An 18,011-nucleotide genomic window follows, 5' to 3' on the forward strand; every position below is an offset into this window, starting at 1 on the left:
GCTTCAAAGCGCTGCTGCGGCAGCGCTTTGAAGTGCAAGTGTAGCCATAGCCTAAGTCTCCATCTAGCAGGGAGTGCTATTAGGAAGGCTGGAGACTCCCCTCATCTAGATCGTGCTGTACTTAACCTCTTGTAGAAGAACCTCTTCAAGCTAGGGAACGTTAGAGGGAGAGATTGCTAGTTTGGTATCAGGTGCCTTCAGAGAGCAGCCTTCATGGCTTCTGGGAGGGATGTTCTGTGCATGGTAAACATGGGGCTGTAAAGGAGGATAACGTGCAAATGGCACTTCAATGCAAACACATGTGATCTACATGTCTGGCCATGAAATGGGCTGGCACAATCCAGAACATGAAATTGGGTTCCACATCTCTTGGGCAGGGGCTGTAATTACCTAGAGAAAGCAGTGTAGTCCCAAAACTAAGTTCAAGCTGTCCTGCAGTGGCTCAAGAGCATGAGCACCAGCCTCAGGGCAGGCTGTTTGGAACCAGGGACCAACCCCAAACGGGCTGTGAGTTCTATAGGTAGATTTCACCCACCAACTAGCAAGTGTAAACTCCTCGGGTGCTATCACAGCCTAACCACGGAGTCACAGACAGTCCCTTGGGTACCTCCTATTCTGTCTTGCCACCCTGGTAAGCCTATTTTTGTGATCGACCGTCCCTTACACCAAGTATCACAGCAATGTTCAAGACACTTCCCGTCTCAAAGAACCAGTCACTTACCCCAGGTCACTTGCACTTTGGATCTCACCCCAGAGACAATGCTTGTAAGCCATCCTATAATAAACTATCTGAAGATTTATTGTGTAGGGAGAGGATACAAGAGAGTTATTTACAAGGTTAAAGCAGGAACATAGATATGCACAAATGAGTTAGTCTAAGTTTTAAAAGATAATAAAAGTGTCTATGATAAGCAGAAGATCCCCCAGGTTTAGCCCTAAAGGTCATACAGAGCTTGCTTTTGTCAAATAATCCTTGTTCTCCAGAGTCCAAGCAGCTTAGAGATACAGCCCCTCCTTGTTAGGAGCTTTGAGCTGCAAACTGAGCTGCTGGGAGGAATTCACTTGCAAGACTCATCCTCAGGGGATGTGGGAGGAGAGTAAACAGTCTTTTGCCCTTTGATGTTCCACTTTAGCCCATCTGCTGTTGATGGGCCTTCCTTGTGAGGCAGGATAGAACCTCTTCTGTGGGAGACCAGCATTTCACACTAAATGATGTTTCTCCTCTCTGGTGATTTGCACAGTTGCAAAGGCTTAGAATGCAAATGTTCAAATATTACCTTACATTATGGGGTACAGACGTTATATATGAGATTAATGCACGCAGCAGCTCACAAGCATTCAATAAAGCTTAAACACTAAACACATCCTTGTAATTCCAATACCTGTTTTAAAATCGCTTTCTCATACCTCCAGACCGGTCTGTTTTTTACCTGTGTGTGTGAGAACATGGAAGGGAGTGTTTGGAAGTGGAAGTAGGTGCTTTGCACAGCTGCACTGGCTGAAGTGCCTCCTGCATCCATCCCCTTCATGTTTATTACGCACCATCAATGTGGCGAGTGGTGGGGAGCGTCTCTGTGCTGCTGGAAGCCCCTGTTGGCCAGGGTGCCAGCCGGACAGTGAAGGTGTCGTCTGGATGCACTGGGTCTGAGCGCATAAGTGAGCAATGGCTGTCGGGAAATATATAATTGAGATGTTTGCCAGCTAACAGCTGCTAATGCTCCTTGTTCTTAGCTTGCTCCAGATGATGCATGGCGCTGCCCCCATTGCAAACAGCTGCAGCAGGGGAGTATTACATTGAGCCTATGGACCTTACCCGATGTTCTCATCATACATCTAAAGAGGTTTAGACAGGTAAGAAACCTGAAGTGGGAGACTCCAAAAGGAACCCTGAAGAATGGCCTTTCAAACTACTGACCCTCTGAGGCTAGGCAGTTGATTGGCACTTTGCCTTTTGGCTACGTTGCAATGAAACACTGTCCCCAAGTGGCGAGTTGTGCTCACTAGAAGTATGAATATCCTAGATGGGCTTGTATAGACACCTGGAGTTGCGGTTCTTGTGCAAACCACAGTAAAGCCGGAGTGTTCCTCAACACAACCGACACTGCGGTTCAAAGCTGCATTTACTGCGCACGAGAACATGTCGGCATTGCCTGCCTTCCTTGCGTTCTTCTGTTTTCCAAAGCCAAAAGCGGTTATGGCACTTTGCTCTCGTTTCTCTAGTAGCCTCTGGAGAGAGGAGTTGCAGAGAGAAGTCCCTTACGGTGCGACTGTGCTTCTGCATCATGCATTCCTCTTCTCCTCAAGCTCCGGATCCTCCCTACCATTGTAACACACATTTCCTTTCAAACAGGAAGGAGACCGAAGAATGAAACTGCAAAACATGGTCAAGTTCCCTCTGACCGGCTTGGATATGACCCCTCACGTTGTCAAACGCAGTCAGAGTAGCTGGAGTCTGCCATCTCACTGGTCCCCATGGAGACGACCCTACGGGCTTGGAAGGGACCCTGAGGATTATGTCTACGACCTGTATGCGGTGTGCAATCACCACGGCACTATGCAAGGAGGGCACTATACAGGCAAGTCCTCTGCAGCTTTAGACTGATGGACTTCCCAGAAGATGGTAACTGTCAGAGTGGATCTCTGTACCCTCACCAATGTGCCGCCTTCCTAAACCTGCAGGAGTCTAGCTTGGCCCCTCTGAGCCTGCTAAAAAGGGGCCACTTAGCGTCAGTTTTATAGCTGTGTTTTTGTGACTTGGAACAATGCCCTCTAGACCCAAACTCCCTTCACACATCCTACCAAACAGCCTGTGCACAGCTCCTTCTGGTGCAAGTAATTCTAGAAGCACAGTCAAATAGCTGACTCCAACTCTAGGTGCTTGGAGAACATGGTGATGAGGGCTGCCAGCTAGGTACTTCGAGCCCTGTTTGCTGCTGCCTTCTCCCTAATGTCACTGACTTTGACAGGAGTTTGCCTGAGTCTGGAGTGCCAATAGGGTTTTAGAAATGAGCTGCACATTAGATGAAATTACAATCAAATCTGACACACATGAGTGTCTCCCAGTTGTCCTAACTGCTTTTCTTGCAGATAAAAATGCTGAAAAGCCATAATCCTTAGACTGGATGGTCAAGTTAACCCTCCTTGCAGCTTCCAAAATACTCGCCTGCCACCAGAGCCTATGTTGTATATGAGCTTCAGCTGAGTGTGTGTGCATATTCCAGCAGATTCCTACTTGCTTGGCCTTATGTAGCTCTAAGGAACAGGTGGAGAGAGACAGGAATTTAACACCGTTCAATGTCTTTGCTTGTGTGCTCCACCAGTCCTTCAGTGTGTATCCTCTGGATGTTATAGTCCTGCATAATTCTGAATAGGTTCTGTTAAGAGACAAGATACAGCAACAGAAGCAAAATGCCACAAACAAAAAATAAAACAAATAGTGCTGTCCCAAAGCAGGGGTCCCTTCTCTGTGGGCAGCATGGGGCAACCATAGGCACTGCAGTGCGTACAATGCACATCTCTGGTGTCTTCAGCAAGCTTCCCGCTGGCCATTCAGCATCTGGGTAGCCAGTATAATAAATCTGTGATCCTTCCTTCTCCACTTTGTCTAACTGAGCCCGTGGTAGCAGAAGAGGTTGCTTGCACTTTGCCGTACAACAGATTTGGCTGGAATGAAATGAATGGTGCCTGGTGCTGTGAGGTCTCTAACGCACTCTTCTGTCTCACAGCATATTGTAAGAATTCTGTAGATGGCTTGTGGTACTGCTTCGATGATACTGACGTGCAGCAGTTGGCAGAAAATGAAGTCTGCAAGCAGACAGCTTACATCCTCTTCTACCAGAGGCGCACAACAATCCCATCATGGTCGGCTAACAGCTCTGTGGCAGGTAAAGCCAGGCTAGCTTGGTCAAGGAACTTCGGTAGTCTTTCCTTATAGAAATGACAGAAGAGCTTTAGCTCAGTGATCAAATCAGCCTTGTGCCTCTCTCCTCGTCAGCCCCTGGTGCGCAGGGCTACAGTGGGAGTGGTCAGGGAGCTGGCGTAGCTAACTAGTGGTGCCACTAGCTCTTGTGGCTGCCTGTTCTTAATGATGATTTCAGCTTGTGCTGGCAAGGCAGGAGTAGAGACAGCTCCCAAAGAGCTTACAGCCCAAGCTCTGCCCATCCTAGAGCATGTGCCTGAGTTTGCTCCCACTGAGGCCTCTTCTCAATGCCGAAGATGCTGGGAAATTCTTCCACTGCTGTTCTGGCACTTGCTCTGTTCTCTTGGGGCTAGTCCTGGGGGACCTACTCCTGTAGTTAATGCACAGGCACTTTTTACCACAGAGGGCCATTCTGAACAACCCAGAGATAACACTGCTGGCCAGATCACACTAGCACGGCCGCTGGCGGAGCAGCCCTGGAGGGAGGTCTTCAGTCTCATCAGTGCTGAGGGAACTTTAACCAGCCTGGCTAGTGTCCTTGCCCAAGGAGGTTCCAGTTCAGTTACTGCACTCAGCTGTGCCCCTTCAGCCTGCCAGAGGCTCGGGGCTTCCTTCTTGTAACCAGTTCAGCTCTGTTTTTATCTAGGGCACCCCGATCGTGTGTATACAGTACTTCGGTCAGTCCTCCTTTGATTAGGAGGCCAGCCCAAGTGTATAGCTCCATGTGTCACTGGGGAAGCTCCACCTGCACGTTCTCCAGGCATGCTCTCCCTGCTGAGGTGCTGTAGGATGGCTTCCCAGAATGCATTCCTACAAACAAACGTCTTAGCGTATGTGCACTGTGCCTCAGGTGGCATGGACCCAGGTTTCATCACTATATTTGGTCTGCTGGGTGGATCATAAGCTTCCCTGGCCAAGGCCGGGTACTGATGGGGCGTGCAACGTGACTGTTGATCCAGGCCCCCTGGACACAAACTGAAGTGTTCCGGGTAGCAGGTTGAACTGGCTGTGCCTCTGACTGGTTACAGAATCATGGGTAAAAGATGTGACCTGGACGAGGCCTTAAAGAAATCCTGGGAGACTTAATATCCACAAAGGGAGAGACTGATGTGTCTCCCCTCCTTCCCACAAAAGGAAGAAAAATCTCCTTCAGGGAAATCGTACGTGTGCACGCATTGGGGTGTGGCAGGGTTGAGGGGGGAAACCACATCAGAGGGGTTGAGTTGAAGAATATAGTCAGGGGAAAGTTGAATATGAAGGGGAGAAAGCTAAGTCTTGGAGTCCATTTTGATTTGGATGTTTGCATATGTAGCAGCCAGTCAGATTGCTGGAGCATTATTCTTCAGTTAAAAAAATGAAAAAAATTTTTTTTTTCAAAGCTGGCCAGTCTGAAGCTAGTTTGTTCATCCAATTACAGTGATATGCTAGAAATATAACCTGGTCTGTCATTGGTAGAATGTCCCTAATTCTCTAAGCCAACCAAATGCAGCAAGTCAGTGGTCCTCGGTCAGTTGAAAGGAGTGACTCCATCCATTGTTGGGTCAGATAGAAGTGAAGTCGCTGGATCAGGATCTCTGCCTTTAGAGAGGAGCAGCTGTGTGTTTGAGTGGCAGCCTGGGCTGAGTTCTGCTCTAGTGGCACTCTGGCTGCAGTTCACATGTTGCTGGAAGAAGAGTTTCACTTTATGGGTGAAATCATGTGACGTGAATGGAATTATTCCTTCACTAGTCAGGATATTGCAGTCACATAGGCACAGCTCTGCTTTCGGGGAGTTAGAGTTGAATCCCAGTGGTAGGAATGTAATTTGCTTGGTAGGGGGTGTGTGATCTGTAATTGGCCACACGCTGCTGATCTGATCTCAGTGCCTTGATCCTTCTGCAGGCTCTACAAGCTCTTCTCTGTGTGAACACTGGGTGAGCCGGCTTCCTGGCAGCAAACAGCCCAGCATCGCCTCCGCAGCTTCCTCCCGACGCACGTCTCTGGCCTCGCTTTCAGAATCAGTTGAGCTGACTGGGGAAAGGAGTGAAGATGATGGTGTGTATGAGTGTTCCAATGCATTGTGTGGGAAGGCGGTTCTAAAATCAAAACCGGTCTGTGGATCCGGGGTTTCCTCTCAATTTCCTCCTAGGATATTAGCAGAATGCACACAGCACCGGAAGCGGGCTCCCTAACCTGAGCAGGGAGTGCTGGGGAGGCAGGCAGTGTACCCAGCCTCTAGGAGCAACAGACGGTGATCAAGGCGTGCCAGGAGACTGAGTGGCACTGATGGGCTGCCCTTTTTGGGAGGCTGGGAACTAGCACAGAGGGCCTTGGAGAGGTGGAAACCACAGCTTGTGCCCAGCCCCTCTAGAAAACAGTTTTGTTTATTTTTTTGAGAATTAAGTGATTTCATGTTTGCAGGGAGCAATATCAGGCTGACACTCCACGTACGTTTAGTGTAGAGCAGCGGTCCTCAAACTTCATTGCACCGCAGCCCCCTTCTGACAACACAAATTACTACCCGCCCCCAGAAGGGGGGCTGAAGCCTGAACCCACTCGAGCTCTGCTATCCTGGGGGGCCAAAGCCGAAGACCAAGGGCTACATCCCCAGGCAGGAGGCTTGTAACCTGAGCCCCACTGCCTTTGGCCCTGGGCCCCAGCAAGTCTAAGCCAGCTCTAGAAACCCCATTAAAATGGGGTCGTGACCCACAGATTGAGAACTGCTGGTGTAGTGTTGCCATGCTCAAAGCATGGGGCATGATCTTCTCATTTCCCCAGCAAAGAGAACACTAGCAGAGTCACCTTTACAAATAACCCGAGAGCTGCTGGCTGCACTCCGCTTCTCCAGGCTTTCTCCATCTGCTCTTGGCTTAGCTTTCTGAGTTAAAAAACAAAACAAAACTAAGTGTTGCTCTCTTTCCCTGCAGGGGGGTTCTCGACTCGACCCTTTGTAAGAAGCGTCCAGCGTCAGAGTTTGTCTTCTAGATCCTCTGTCACCAGCCCTCTGGCAGTAAATGAAAATGGGATTCGGCCATCCTGGTCGCTGTCTGCGAAGCTGCAGATGCGCTCCAACTCTCCTTCACGCTTCCCTGGAGACTCTCCTGTGCGCGCTTCTGCCTCGACACTGGAGAAGATCGGGGAGGCTGCTGATGATAAAGTGTCCACCTCCTGCTTTGGCAGCTTAAGGAACCTCTCCAGTAGTTACCCAGAACCAAGTGACAGCAGCAGCGGGCGAGAACATAGGACAGTGGGCAGAGCCCCTCTGGCTGTCATGGAAGGGGTGTTCAGAGAAGAATCTGCTGCAAGGAAATCAAATTCTGCTTTCATGGACCCATATGGGAAAAGCTTGATGCAAGCAGACAGGAGCCATCTGGCTCTGGACCCTTTTGATAACAACAATCAAATTGCTTTTGTGGATCAGAGTGACTCTGTGGAGAGCTCTCCAGTCAAAGAGGTGAAAGCCCCCAGTGGGACAGGGCTGCTCTCCGAGAAGGCAGATGGTATCCCCAAGAAGGCTCCCAGCTCCAAAGGCATTTCTGAGCCAGATAAAAATTTGAGGAAAGGAAGGACAGTCTTGTCTAGCCAAGAATCCCCAATTTCTCACCCTTCTCCTGCCTCTGCCCCTCCCTTAAAGACCTCTCAGAAGGTTTCCCGTTCTAGAAGCAAGACAGATTCTTCCAGGGCCAGTGGGCGACATGCATCTCCTGCTTCTGGCCAGGCTAGAAAGGAATCTGGCACCAAGCTCCAGGAAAGCCAGGCTGTGTCATCGACTCAGCAGAAACACAAGTCAGTTTCTTCCCCATCCTCCACAGCTGCCAAGAAAACCACTTCGGGGTCAGTGACACGGGGGCCCTCTGCTGGGAAACGCAGGACTTCAGACCGAAGCCTCAGCAGGGAGGGCTCCAAGGTAAGCCTTGGCTCGGATAAGACCAGTGTCACTTCCAGCTCAAGAACTAGCTCTCCTCGGATAAGCCAGCCTAGGAGCGAGAGCAGAGCAATGGACAGCAAGCATGGGCGGAGCTCCTCAATGGCCAGCCTGAGGTCCCCAAGCATCAGCATGCGTCCGGGTTTAAAGAGGGACAGCAAGTCGGAAGATAAAGGGCTGTCTTTCTTCAAATCAGCCCTGAGGCAGAAGGAGACCCGGCGGTCGGCTGATCTTGGAAAGACGACAATGCTGTCAAAAAAGACTGCAGGTGGCTCCTCCAAGCCAGGCAGTAAAAATGTGGCAGAAGACAAGTCAGAGAAGAGCAGCCTCCCACCAGCCTCTCTCACAAACCCCAGCATTGCTGTGAAAGAGAAGCTTGCCCTCAAAGATGCCACGCCCAGCAAACATTCTCTGCTGTCCAGCCGCAAATCCAAGTCTTCCCAGCTAGACCCCAGAGCGCAGTCTCCTTCCAGTGACAAACAGTCTGCTGACAAGTCACTGAAAAAGTTACCTTCCAGCATGCACATGTCTGCACGGCCTTCTCCGAAACCGCAGTGAGATGCTGCAATCCAGGTGTTTTTCTTTCTTCTGCTGAGAGCTAATTTATTCTGAGTTCTTGTTGGGTTTTTTTTGTTCATGTGCCTAATGTGTGTTTGAGGAGAACTTAACTGCAAATTGGTAAAGCGCCTTTTGATTCTGCCATCAAACCAAATAGCCACAGCTGGCCAGCACTGATACCAAGTGAAGTCCAGCTGGAGTCATAGAACATGAACGCAGCTGTCCCATAGCACTTGTACAGAAGTCTCTTTATAGAAAAATGCAACAACTTTCTTCAGACAGCAGGTTTGAAACCTGTGACCCAGTTATACTGTAATTAGCGTGCTTTATAGAACTGTGAACTAATATTCCATTGGTTTGTCTAAGCAGGTGCCAACTGTGGTGATGGGTGGCCTGGTTCTTGGCTGCAGAAGATGCTAAGGGACCTGTGAAAAAGAGAGACTGCCGCTTCTTTGTGTTCTGCCCAGCCCCCCATTTTTCAAGCTTTTTAAAGGGCAATATCTCAACACTAATGTTGTTTCTCAGGTATATACTCAGCCAGTATAGGAGGGTTAGCATTAGTGGCTGGACAGCTCCAATAGGGACTCCCATGTATGTGTGTGCAGAACAGGTTTCATATTTTCATTCCAACAGGCTTAATTATTTTTATAAAATATAACTTGCATTTTGTTGCCATATCTGGAGACTCTACTGTCTGCTCCAGCTTCCTTCTTCCTTTGAGGTGTTACACTACGCAACAGAGAAAATGACTAGTCACTAGCTATGAAATGTCCAAGGTGAAAGATTATTACAATGCCTAGAAAGACAGCTGGAATTCTTAGTCTTGAATAATAGTGAAACTGGTAGGACCCTTATGGTTAAACCCCTGAGAAGCATTTTCTAACACACATGCTCAGATGCTTAATTGGCATCTCTCTATCTGCAGGAGACGTGAATAGATGTGCCACATGTTCTGTGCTCCCTTTTTGCATTTTCTGAGTATGTTTCAACGCACCTCTGTGGGGTTGTATTTTGACCAATAGTGTAGTCCCACATTCTTCTCTTCATTCTACATTTCTAATGCTTGCTGACAGGTCCAGCTGAAACAGTGTCTTACAAGACACGTCTGGTTTCTGATCAGATGAGGAATTCTGTCAGGGTTAAAACACTACATCGGCAACACCTTTGCACACACTGCCTCTCTGAAAGGTGGCTTCTCTTCCCTCAAGTCCTTTGATACACACGTGGTATTGTCTGTTTTTATTTCATGAGCTGCTGCTGATAAATTGCATTCTCATTTTAAGAAAACAACAAACTATGTCCTTCATGTATGGAATCATGTTTTGTGATAAATGGTGTATGATAGCTCAGTTGTACTGTGTGCACAAATGATCTCCAGTTTACATTATTATGCACATTCATTCTTTGCCTGTCACATGAACACTTCTGGCTCTGTGAGCTTAGTGTGTGGACAGACCTATTTATTAACCTTTCCTGCTCAGTATTACAGTAACAAATGACCCTGGAACAAATAGTTATTGTTAAATATCCGGTTCAATCTCCTCTCTTGAACCTGTTGGGGAAGTTGCTCACAGGTCACTGATTGTGGCTGCTCCTTGGTCACTTACACTTAGCTCATCTGCAACAAGCTGTTGAGAGATTTACTTTCAGGGTAGCTTCAACTGGTAATACACAAGACTTGCATATATGGCCTCAGACGTGATTGTGCATACCACAAAGCTCTGTGTAACCTGTGAATATGAACCCACATCATCCAGTCCAGACCATACCCTCTGCAGGACAAGCATTCTTCATCCCCAGAAGCAGTGCTAGTAGCCTGTAACGCTTCTCTCTACTCTGCCTGACCTTCCATGTCGTGGATTATGTTTTAAAACCCAAACATGGCCATTTTCTCCATTCATTCCTGTTCCTATATCACACTTAGTGGAGCAAAAAGGGGGCAAGAGGCATAGAAAATTGATCTTAATTTGTGAAGCTGGATTGTTTTGTTTCTTGTTTCCTGAACAGGCAGGCGTTACTGGGCATATTCCTCTAGTCATAAATTTCTACCTAAAACTTCTGATATTGAAGCATTAGTTTAAGGTTTTGTCAACATGGTTTGCGCTCTCAAGACATCTCCTAAGTTGCAACAGTGCTAACATGGTCTGACCTCTTACTATAGACTGGGCCTAGTTTGCCACCTCATTAGAAAGTGTATCATTGTGCAAAGTGATCATATGGAATAGCTTCCCCCTCTTGTGCACTCGTTCATTGAGCAATTCCTGTATTACATACATCTGAAAGTTGGTTTAGGGTTTCCAAGTGGTAGCTTTACTTCTTGTGTTCACTGCCTTATTGAAGCAAATATGCAGCAATGACTTTGAGATTGTGTCGTAGACCAATGCTAATCCAGTGTGCTTGTACCATGTGGTGAGCTTGCTATGTAGACATAGGCTGCAGTACCAGAATGGGAGCAAGAAGTTTATTGTTGCCAAATAGTCTAATAGTTAAGATCAAAAATAGCCAAACTGCCCCGTTATGGTAGGTAACCCCAATCGGGGCCTGCTGATGATCCCTCCTTGGGAATTCCTACTAGCTCCAAAATCATCTCTCTCCTTCTGCAAACTGTCCAATGAGAGTTGGTACCAGCACCTTTGAAAACGGGAACTATGATACACAGGACCCTTGCGTCTGGTCAATCCCACCCGTCTGAAGTTTTTAGAATATCACCCTCTTCCCATTAATTTTTGTCTCGGGGAAGAGTGTAATAACGAAATCTCTCCTTAAAGTGAGTGACATGCTGTTCTCCTGTGACAGACTGCCTGCACTTGAGATATATTTTTGAGTAGGCAGGCTGAGCCATACAGCAAATCACTTCAGTTTATATAGGGCAGTGGATTTCTGTTGGTGGTCTCATAAAGTGACTAAAAGATGATGGCTGTGACTCTTAACAGTAACTAGAACTGGAGCTGTGTCTTTATGGGCAGATGAAACACAAACACAAAACTATCTGGAAAGCATCACGATTGTTGTCTGCTTTTCTGTGCATCCTCTGCCCTCGGGTTCTATTGATATCGATAGACTGTGAAATTCTGGGAATATGTGATGCTTGACCTGGTGGTGGCAGCTCTAGAAAAGAACCCCCCTGAATACAAATCTAAGCCAAGCATCTGTCCTGTTAGCCCTGAATGAACCAGTTATGGGGAGTGGATTTTTCTAGGGTCGTCTGCACAATTTTGGAGGCTTCCCAGTGAGATAATTTGGGGAGGAGGGACATCATCTCAATCTCGTTCCCTCACTTCCCCATCAATCCGCTTTCTCTCCTGTCTACAAGATGAGAGGAAGGGGAAGCAGCTGGTGTGTGCTGTTCAGCACAACAGTTCGACCCTAAATTAGGGTCCCTTTAGCCGTGAGTTTTGGAAGTCCTAAAAGCCAGGTCTGGCAGTGATTTATGTCTTAGTCCGTAAAGGTCTTGGACTGCCCTGAAGCAGTTACCTGTACCTGGTTTACAGTCACTTCAGTTAGCTTTGGCTCCCAGAGCAGCTCATACCTGATGTGGAGATGCAACCTGGGGGGATGGCAGGACCCAGGATGCCATTCTGATCTCATGGGTTTGTATGCTGGGTCCTGTAGGCTTCATGTCTGCAGCTCTGAATTAGACAAGTGGCTGTAATCCTGCTCCATTGTATTAGTCAGGCGCAGCCTTTGGGCTTCTGTTGAATTGCCAGTGTAGCCTTTAGTGGGGCCGAGCCTGGTCTCCAGCTTGTTTAGCTCACAGGTGAGATCCTGCAAGACCAGAGGCTGATGAACTAGAAGAGAAAGTTACAGTACTAGATGTAAGAGTCCTTTGAGTAGGGAATTCCAGTGCTAGCCCTGTCTTTGAAGTTCCAGCAGAGCCACACAATCCTCGGAGGATAAGGGAGAGAGTTAGTCATCTGAAGGGCTTAATAGATGGTTATAACCATCTGTGGGTGGGCCTGGTGTGAATTAATTCATTTCTTAAAGTGTGGCAATTAAAATGTCTCTAGTTACTTGCTTCTAATCCTGATTGCAGAAGAGCTGAGCCTTCATTCCATAGCTAGACTCTTGCTAGAGCCATTTGAAGAAATTATTTTCACCCTTCTGGGCAAGGTTTTTTGGGAAGTATTTAGTAGTATGTGAACTAGAAGTACATTTTCAATTAAATGTGTTTATAGAGGCACTTTGTATTTTGTATTACTTGCATTTGATAGACAAACTGGTGCCTCCAATTCTTTGTAAGTGTGATAGGTATCTCTCACTTTGGATGGATGTGCAAACTTTTAACCCTTTCAAACTTAGGCGATCTGTATAGCTAAGTCAAAAAAGACATGCTTTAGATAGAAAATTAACAGCTCAATTACAGTACGTTTAGCTCACTGCAAGTTCTCCGGTCTCTACACGCAGAGCTGTCTCCTTGTCACAACAGAAATTTAAGCATGACCAACCATTTTTTCTAAGAAACGAAGACAGTTTTTGCATGGCAATTCTTGCTGTATCCTGACTGCATGCACTTATTAACTATGCAAGCATTAATATAAACTATAGATTGCACTGTCAGTATCACAAGCTACTAGGTAGACTCTGGAGCTCTGTTTTTGAATCTGTAATTTTATTTCCCAATACAGCTACAACTCAGCACAGAAAGTATCAAGCACCAGAGAAGAGCATGTATCATATTTCTTGCTTTATTTGCACATCTTTTTTTCTCTTTACTTTGCAGAATGTTGGATTACTGACAAGACCGCAGTGTAGAGTAAAGTCAGAAAGGAATCTGAAGTGTTGAAATGAGAACAAACTGGTTTTCTCTGTATAGTTTTTTAAAACTGGAATAGCCTGACTCTTATGTTCTGTATGTAGTCTGCCACTTTCTATATGGTTTTAATGACACATTCTGTACATCATGTTGAGAGACAAGGAGGCAGGGGCGGCTCCAGGCCCCAGCACGCCAAGCACGTGCTTGGGGCGGCAAGCCGCAGGGGGCGCTCTGCTGGCGCCGCGAGGGCGGCAGGCAGGCTGCCTTCGGCGGTTTGCCTGCGGAGGGTCTGCTGGTCCCGCGGCTTCGGCGGACCTCCCGCAGGCGTGCGGCCGAAGGCAGCCTGCCTGCTGTGCTTGGGGTGCCAAAATGCCTAGAGCCGCCCCTGCAGGGAGGTCACCTGTAGCAGTGTTGACAATCTAAAAGAGCTTTTGTAGAATTTCAGTGCTGTCTAAGGGAATGGTTACCAGCCATTGGCATGTTGCCTACATTGGCACAGTAGGCTTTAGTCACTGGGACCGTAGGTTCCTCCCTGAATGATGAGCTTTTGTCCTAGGCCCTGCTGTTCACTGGCTGTCTACACTCCACTGCGTACCCCATGCTGTGACCACCTGGAGCATGGCTTTCTCCAAGCCTCAGTCTTGTGCAAGTGCAGACTCCACGGCGGGGAGAGTGTGCACGGCCTAATGGGAGCATCATGGGGTTGCCTGGGGTCTTAGCTTGGTACAGCTGCCTGAGGAGATTGAGAACAGCTGGTCTGAGGGACTGTGCCCTCTTAATTCAAAGAGGGGTTTCAAGACTTCTTGAGGGATTGGGCATTTTATTATGGAAAATTAAAGAGCCACAATGAAACATGTTTATAATTTTTCTGGAAAACTGAATGTGACCCCGATAGGAGATATTCCCTCTCATAAAGGCATCTTTTCCATAGCCAACAATCCAGTCAGTCGCTGGTCACATCTAGGACATACTTATCACCCCTACTTCTTTGTGGCATCTGTTCCAGGACCCTTTTTTCTCAGTTGGACAGCAGTTATAAAGAACGTTTGTTTTGAAATGACATTCCAAATCATTTTACTGTAATCCTCTTTATCTTTGCTGTCATTTGCCTACTAATCTGAAATAATTTGGCAGTATCTCATGTTATCTGTGGAGGCAACTGAAATTTAGTTTTAATCTGTGGTGAGATGAAAGTACTACATGGTTTTCTTAATAAAAGCACCACAAAGCATTTGCTACCATTGGGAGCTTTATTTTGCAGAATAAAGGTAAAATGAAAATTCCTACAGTACCTTTCAGGTTTTTCAAAGCTTAGCGGGGTTTTTTAAAAAGCCACTAACATCCAGTATACCTGCAAATAGTGTTTAAATGGCACAGATTAAAACTAGGTGCAAACATACATTCTATTCCACTCTTCAGGCCCTGCAGCACAAACACTTTTCAAGAAAGCTTGTGTTAGGATGCAGCATTTGTGCAATGCAATATGGAAATGTTTCTAGGTGCTATACAGCCTTGGGAGTATTGAACACCAGGGGATATAGGCTACACATGGCTAGAACACTTCCTTGTGGCCTTCAGAGTATACAGGTTTGCTCACCAACTGTGCCTCACCATTGGTTAAAATTGAATTTTAAGTCCCGTTACAAATGCAGTTTCTCTTCTGGTCACCAAATTTCAGATTTTACACTGGAATATCTACAGTTCTAAAAGCTGCATGTCATATCACTGTACACTGATACTGGGCAGTGGGGATCACCCCACCTTTGATACTCTTCTGTATTTTAATGTTTTCGAACTGTACAGTAATCTGGAAAGCAGGCTGTCTTTACTTGGGGTTGAACATTGTACCATAAAAACTTTTAAATTATTTGAGGACAAGTGCATGAGACTGTGATGCCTTTTATTATTTATTTGTATGTTTTATTATTCAAGGTGTATGCACTTTTAATATGCAGAATTTATATTTTTATGTTAAAAGATCATTTTCTTTCAGAAAGAAGAGCTTTGAATACAAGGAATTGGAATTAAGTGGGAAAATGTAATAAAATACAATAAATTTATTACCATGCATCTTGGCTGCATGAGCTTTCTTCAGGGTGAGGGGTTGGTGCCTGCTACACAAGGCACGTGGTTCGGATTCACCCCATAAACCTGCCCCTTCTTCATCTCGGCACTACTTTCCATTTTTCCCTTTCTCCACTTCGCTCCGCCTTGGCCACAGACTAGCTTCCCCCTTTGGGGTATCTCTGCCATTTCTGGGTTGGCCTCCCTTCCTGCACGCACCCCCATGCTCAAACCCTTTCCCGAACCTGGTCTGACACCACGTCTCTCCTTCAGGCCAGGCCCAGGGACGCACATAAAGGTGGCATTGTCATGCTGTGCCCACTCACCTCCAATCAGCCCCCTGGCTTCATCGGGCATTCCTTCTCCCTCCTCTGTTCGCATGCTACTGCCTGGACTTGTGAGCTCTTTCTGGAAGGGCCTCTAGAGTAGGACGACTACATGCATAGAGCGCAGTGTCTAGCTTACAGGTGGTGGACAAAGCCTTTACACCTGACATCTCAGTTTAGTGACTGAGGGGGTTTGTCTCTTGTCCCTGTGAGCAAATGACAAGAGATGAGCCAGATCCAAAGGCACTTTTTACAGTTAGATGAGATTTTACAATGGTCAAACTGCATGTTTCCTGTCTTGCTGGTGGGTAGCGTAGAATCTCCTTTGTGGCCACTAGATGGCACAACCATCCTGTGTTATCCCTGATGGGGAGGCAAGTTTCAGAAACTCATCTGGAGGCTTCTCAGGCCTGCAGACTCATCGAGGAGTGAAATGTTTCGATGCCTTGGGCTCGGTGGGTTTATATACCACTGAGGTGGGATTTTCATGGAATTGGTTCTCCAAGGTGCAATGCAGACCTCAAGGGAGCAAATGTCTGTGATTCCAGTGTTTGCTCAGAGCCCCTTGTTGGATGCACGACAAATCCTACCTGACTTCAGTGCCTCCTGCCCGAGGCCCCTCTCCTCAGGGTCCCTTCCTACTCAGCTTTGAAAAGTGTCAGCAACTAAACCAGGGCTTCAACCAGTCCCTCCCAGAAATCCACCCTAGTCCAGCTCAGCTCAGCTCTGCTTGGGCCCGGGGTGGCACAGTAGGTTGGTAAGGCAGTGCTGAGAACTTCAGGCAACCCAGGCCGCTTCCTGGCCCTGAATCGCTTTGCCACGTGCCCTTCAGCAAAGATAGAAAGATCTAGTGCGTCATCTTCAATGTCCGTTTACCCTTGCAGGGCAAGGGAGACAACCTGGGAAAACAAATGGTTCCGTTGCTGCAGAGGACAAGAGTGATCTAGAACATTCTTTACACCTATTTAATTCCATCTCCTGACAGACAGTGGGGCGGAGCGCGCGCTCAGTAAAAGACACAACACTGCAACTCTTCCTCAAAGGGCTGGGAAGCCTTCCACTTCAGTTCTGTAGCAGAAGCAGGTAAGACCAGACATGGTTCCTGTTTGCGAAGGTTAAGGAGAAGCAGACCCCTTGCCCCATCCCACTGTTTTTTTCAGGTCTCCTCTCTTGGACACTCGGAATGTTGGATGTTCTGGTTCTTGTGCTGCCGCTGGCGGCTGCTGTGTTGGACTGGAATCCCCTCGTGATGCCCTGGGGAGGGGAGCCCCCAAACAGGCAGGAGCCCCTTTACTTTGGTGAGTGGTGATCTGGGGGGAGCAGGCTGGCAGTCTGAATCGCTTTCAGATTCCCGTTTGGCTCCCTTGGGAGGATTCCTTCAGCCCTTCATGTGTCTGCCATCCCCCCAGGCTGGCGTCTGGGGACGATCCCCTTATGCAGAGTGCAGGCTCCTCTCCAGCAGCCTTACTGTCAAGCTCCCTAGTGCAATGGGAAGGCTTGGGCCTCTGCTTAGCAAAAGCAGCTAGTTCCATTCTCCTGCAGCCATTTGCTTCTGCCTCTCCAGGAGGAACTGCGGAGTCCTACAGCAGCTGCTGCTCCCATCTTCTCTGTGATTCTCACTGGAGGGAGCTGGGAGGCTTCCCATTCAGCTCTTGTCTGACTCCTGCATCTTGCTCCCGTTTGCCTTTTGTTTTCATACTGGTTTCGGCAGAACTCTCCTCAGATCTCCTGTGCTGGAGCAGTTATTGAAATGCAACATGCAACTTCCCTATGTACATTTCGATATTCTATTAGCCTTTTTTAATGGCCCCTTATTGAACCGAGGCTTAAACTGTGTAAGACTGATAGTAATAGAACATTTAATTGTGTGCTTGTCTAGCTCTGGCCTAATTAAATATTGTTTTTCATTTGGTAGGTTATGCAGTGATGGTTTTCCCCCTGTCAGTGATGAGAACACGCGAGCTCTCCTGGAATGTAGATGAGTTGCTGATTTATTCTGTGCTGTCAGAATAGGGATGTACAGTAGTTCTCCAGCTCCATTGCTCGGCTTGGTCCAGACTGTGCTGGTGAACGTGCTGGAGGGGAGGGCTCCAGCCTGGTTTGGGGGCTGGAGGAGAAGGGATTGGAGAAATCTCCAGTTCTGATGGCTGATTACAGCTCCAGCCAACTGTTTGCTCATGACTAATTCTGATGTCAATGAACTCTCCAGGCTGTGGTCGGGCAGACTGGGAGCTGACTCCCGTTGTCGTGGCTAAGTATGTACGGCTCCCAGGAGCCGCTGGGCTGCTTGAACTGGAAGCACAGTGACAGTCTGTGTCCCTATGTTCACCCTTTCAACAAAACTATAATGGATTTTGTACAAACAATGCCTTGTGAGGTATCATTCGACAACCCATATTCCACTGAACATTATTGTCCTGGTAAAATGTGTGGCAACATTGTATGTAAAATTATAAGATTCTCCTCTATAAGACATGTTCCAAGTCT

At 47.4% G+C, this 18,011-nt stretch overlaps 1 protein-coding gene across 2 annotated transcripts in view; it reads left to right on the forward strand.

Moving 5' to 3' along the window:
* The window catches only part of USP31 (ubiquitin specific peptidase 31), a 69,691-nt gene extending 54,489 nt beyond the window's left edge, over positions 1-15,202 (forward strand). Inside the window, exons 12-17 of one of the 2 annotated variants that reach the window (XM_044980122.1) lie at positions 1,732-1,851; positions 2,351-2,576; positions 3,726-3,884; positions 5,801-5,953; positions 6,826-8,396; positions 8,751-15,202. In XM_044980122.1, the coding sequence (XP_044836057.1) occupies positions 1,732-1,851; positions 2,351-2,576; positions 3,726-3,884; positions 5,801-5,953; positions 6,826-8,381 (2,214 nt within the window). In that variant the 3' untranslated portion in view covers positions 8,382-8,396; positions 8,751-15,202. Of the gene's footprint in view, positions 1-1,731; positions 1,852-2,350; positions 2,577-3,725; positions 3,885-5,800; positions 5,954-6,825 lie in introns of both variants that reach the window. The other variant, XM_044980121.1, reaches the window with a different exon arrangement.
* The last annotated feature ends 2,809 nt before the right edge of the window (positions 15,203-18,011 follow it).

The sequence above is a fragment of the Mauremys mutica genome, chromosome 11, assembly GCF_020497125.1.
Source record: "Mauremys mutica isolate MM-2020 ecotype Southern chromosome 11, ASM2049712v1, whole genome shotgun sequence".
NCBI classification, from domain to species: domain Eukaryota; kingdom Metazoa; phylum Chordata; order Testudines; family Geoemydidae; genus Mauremys; species Mauremys mutica.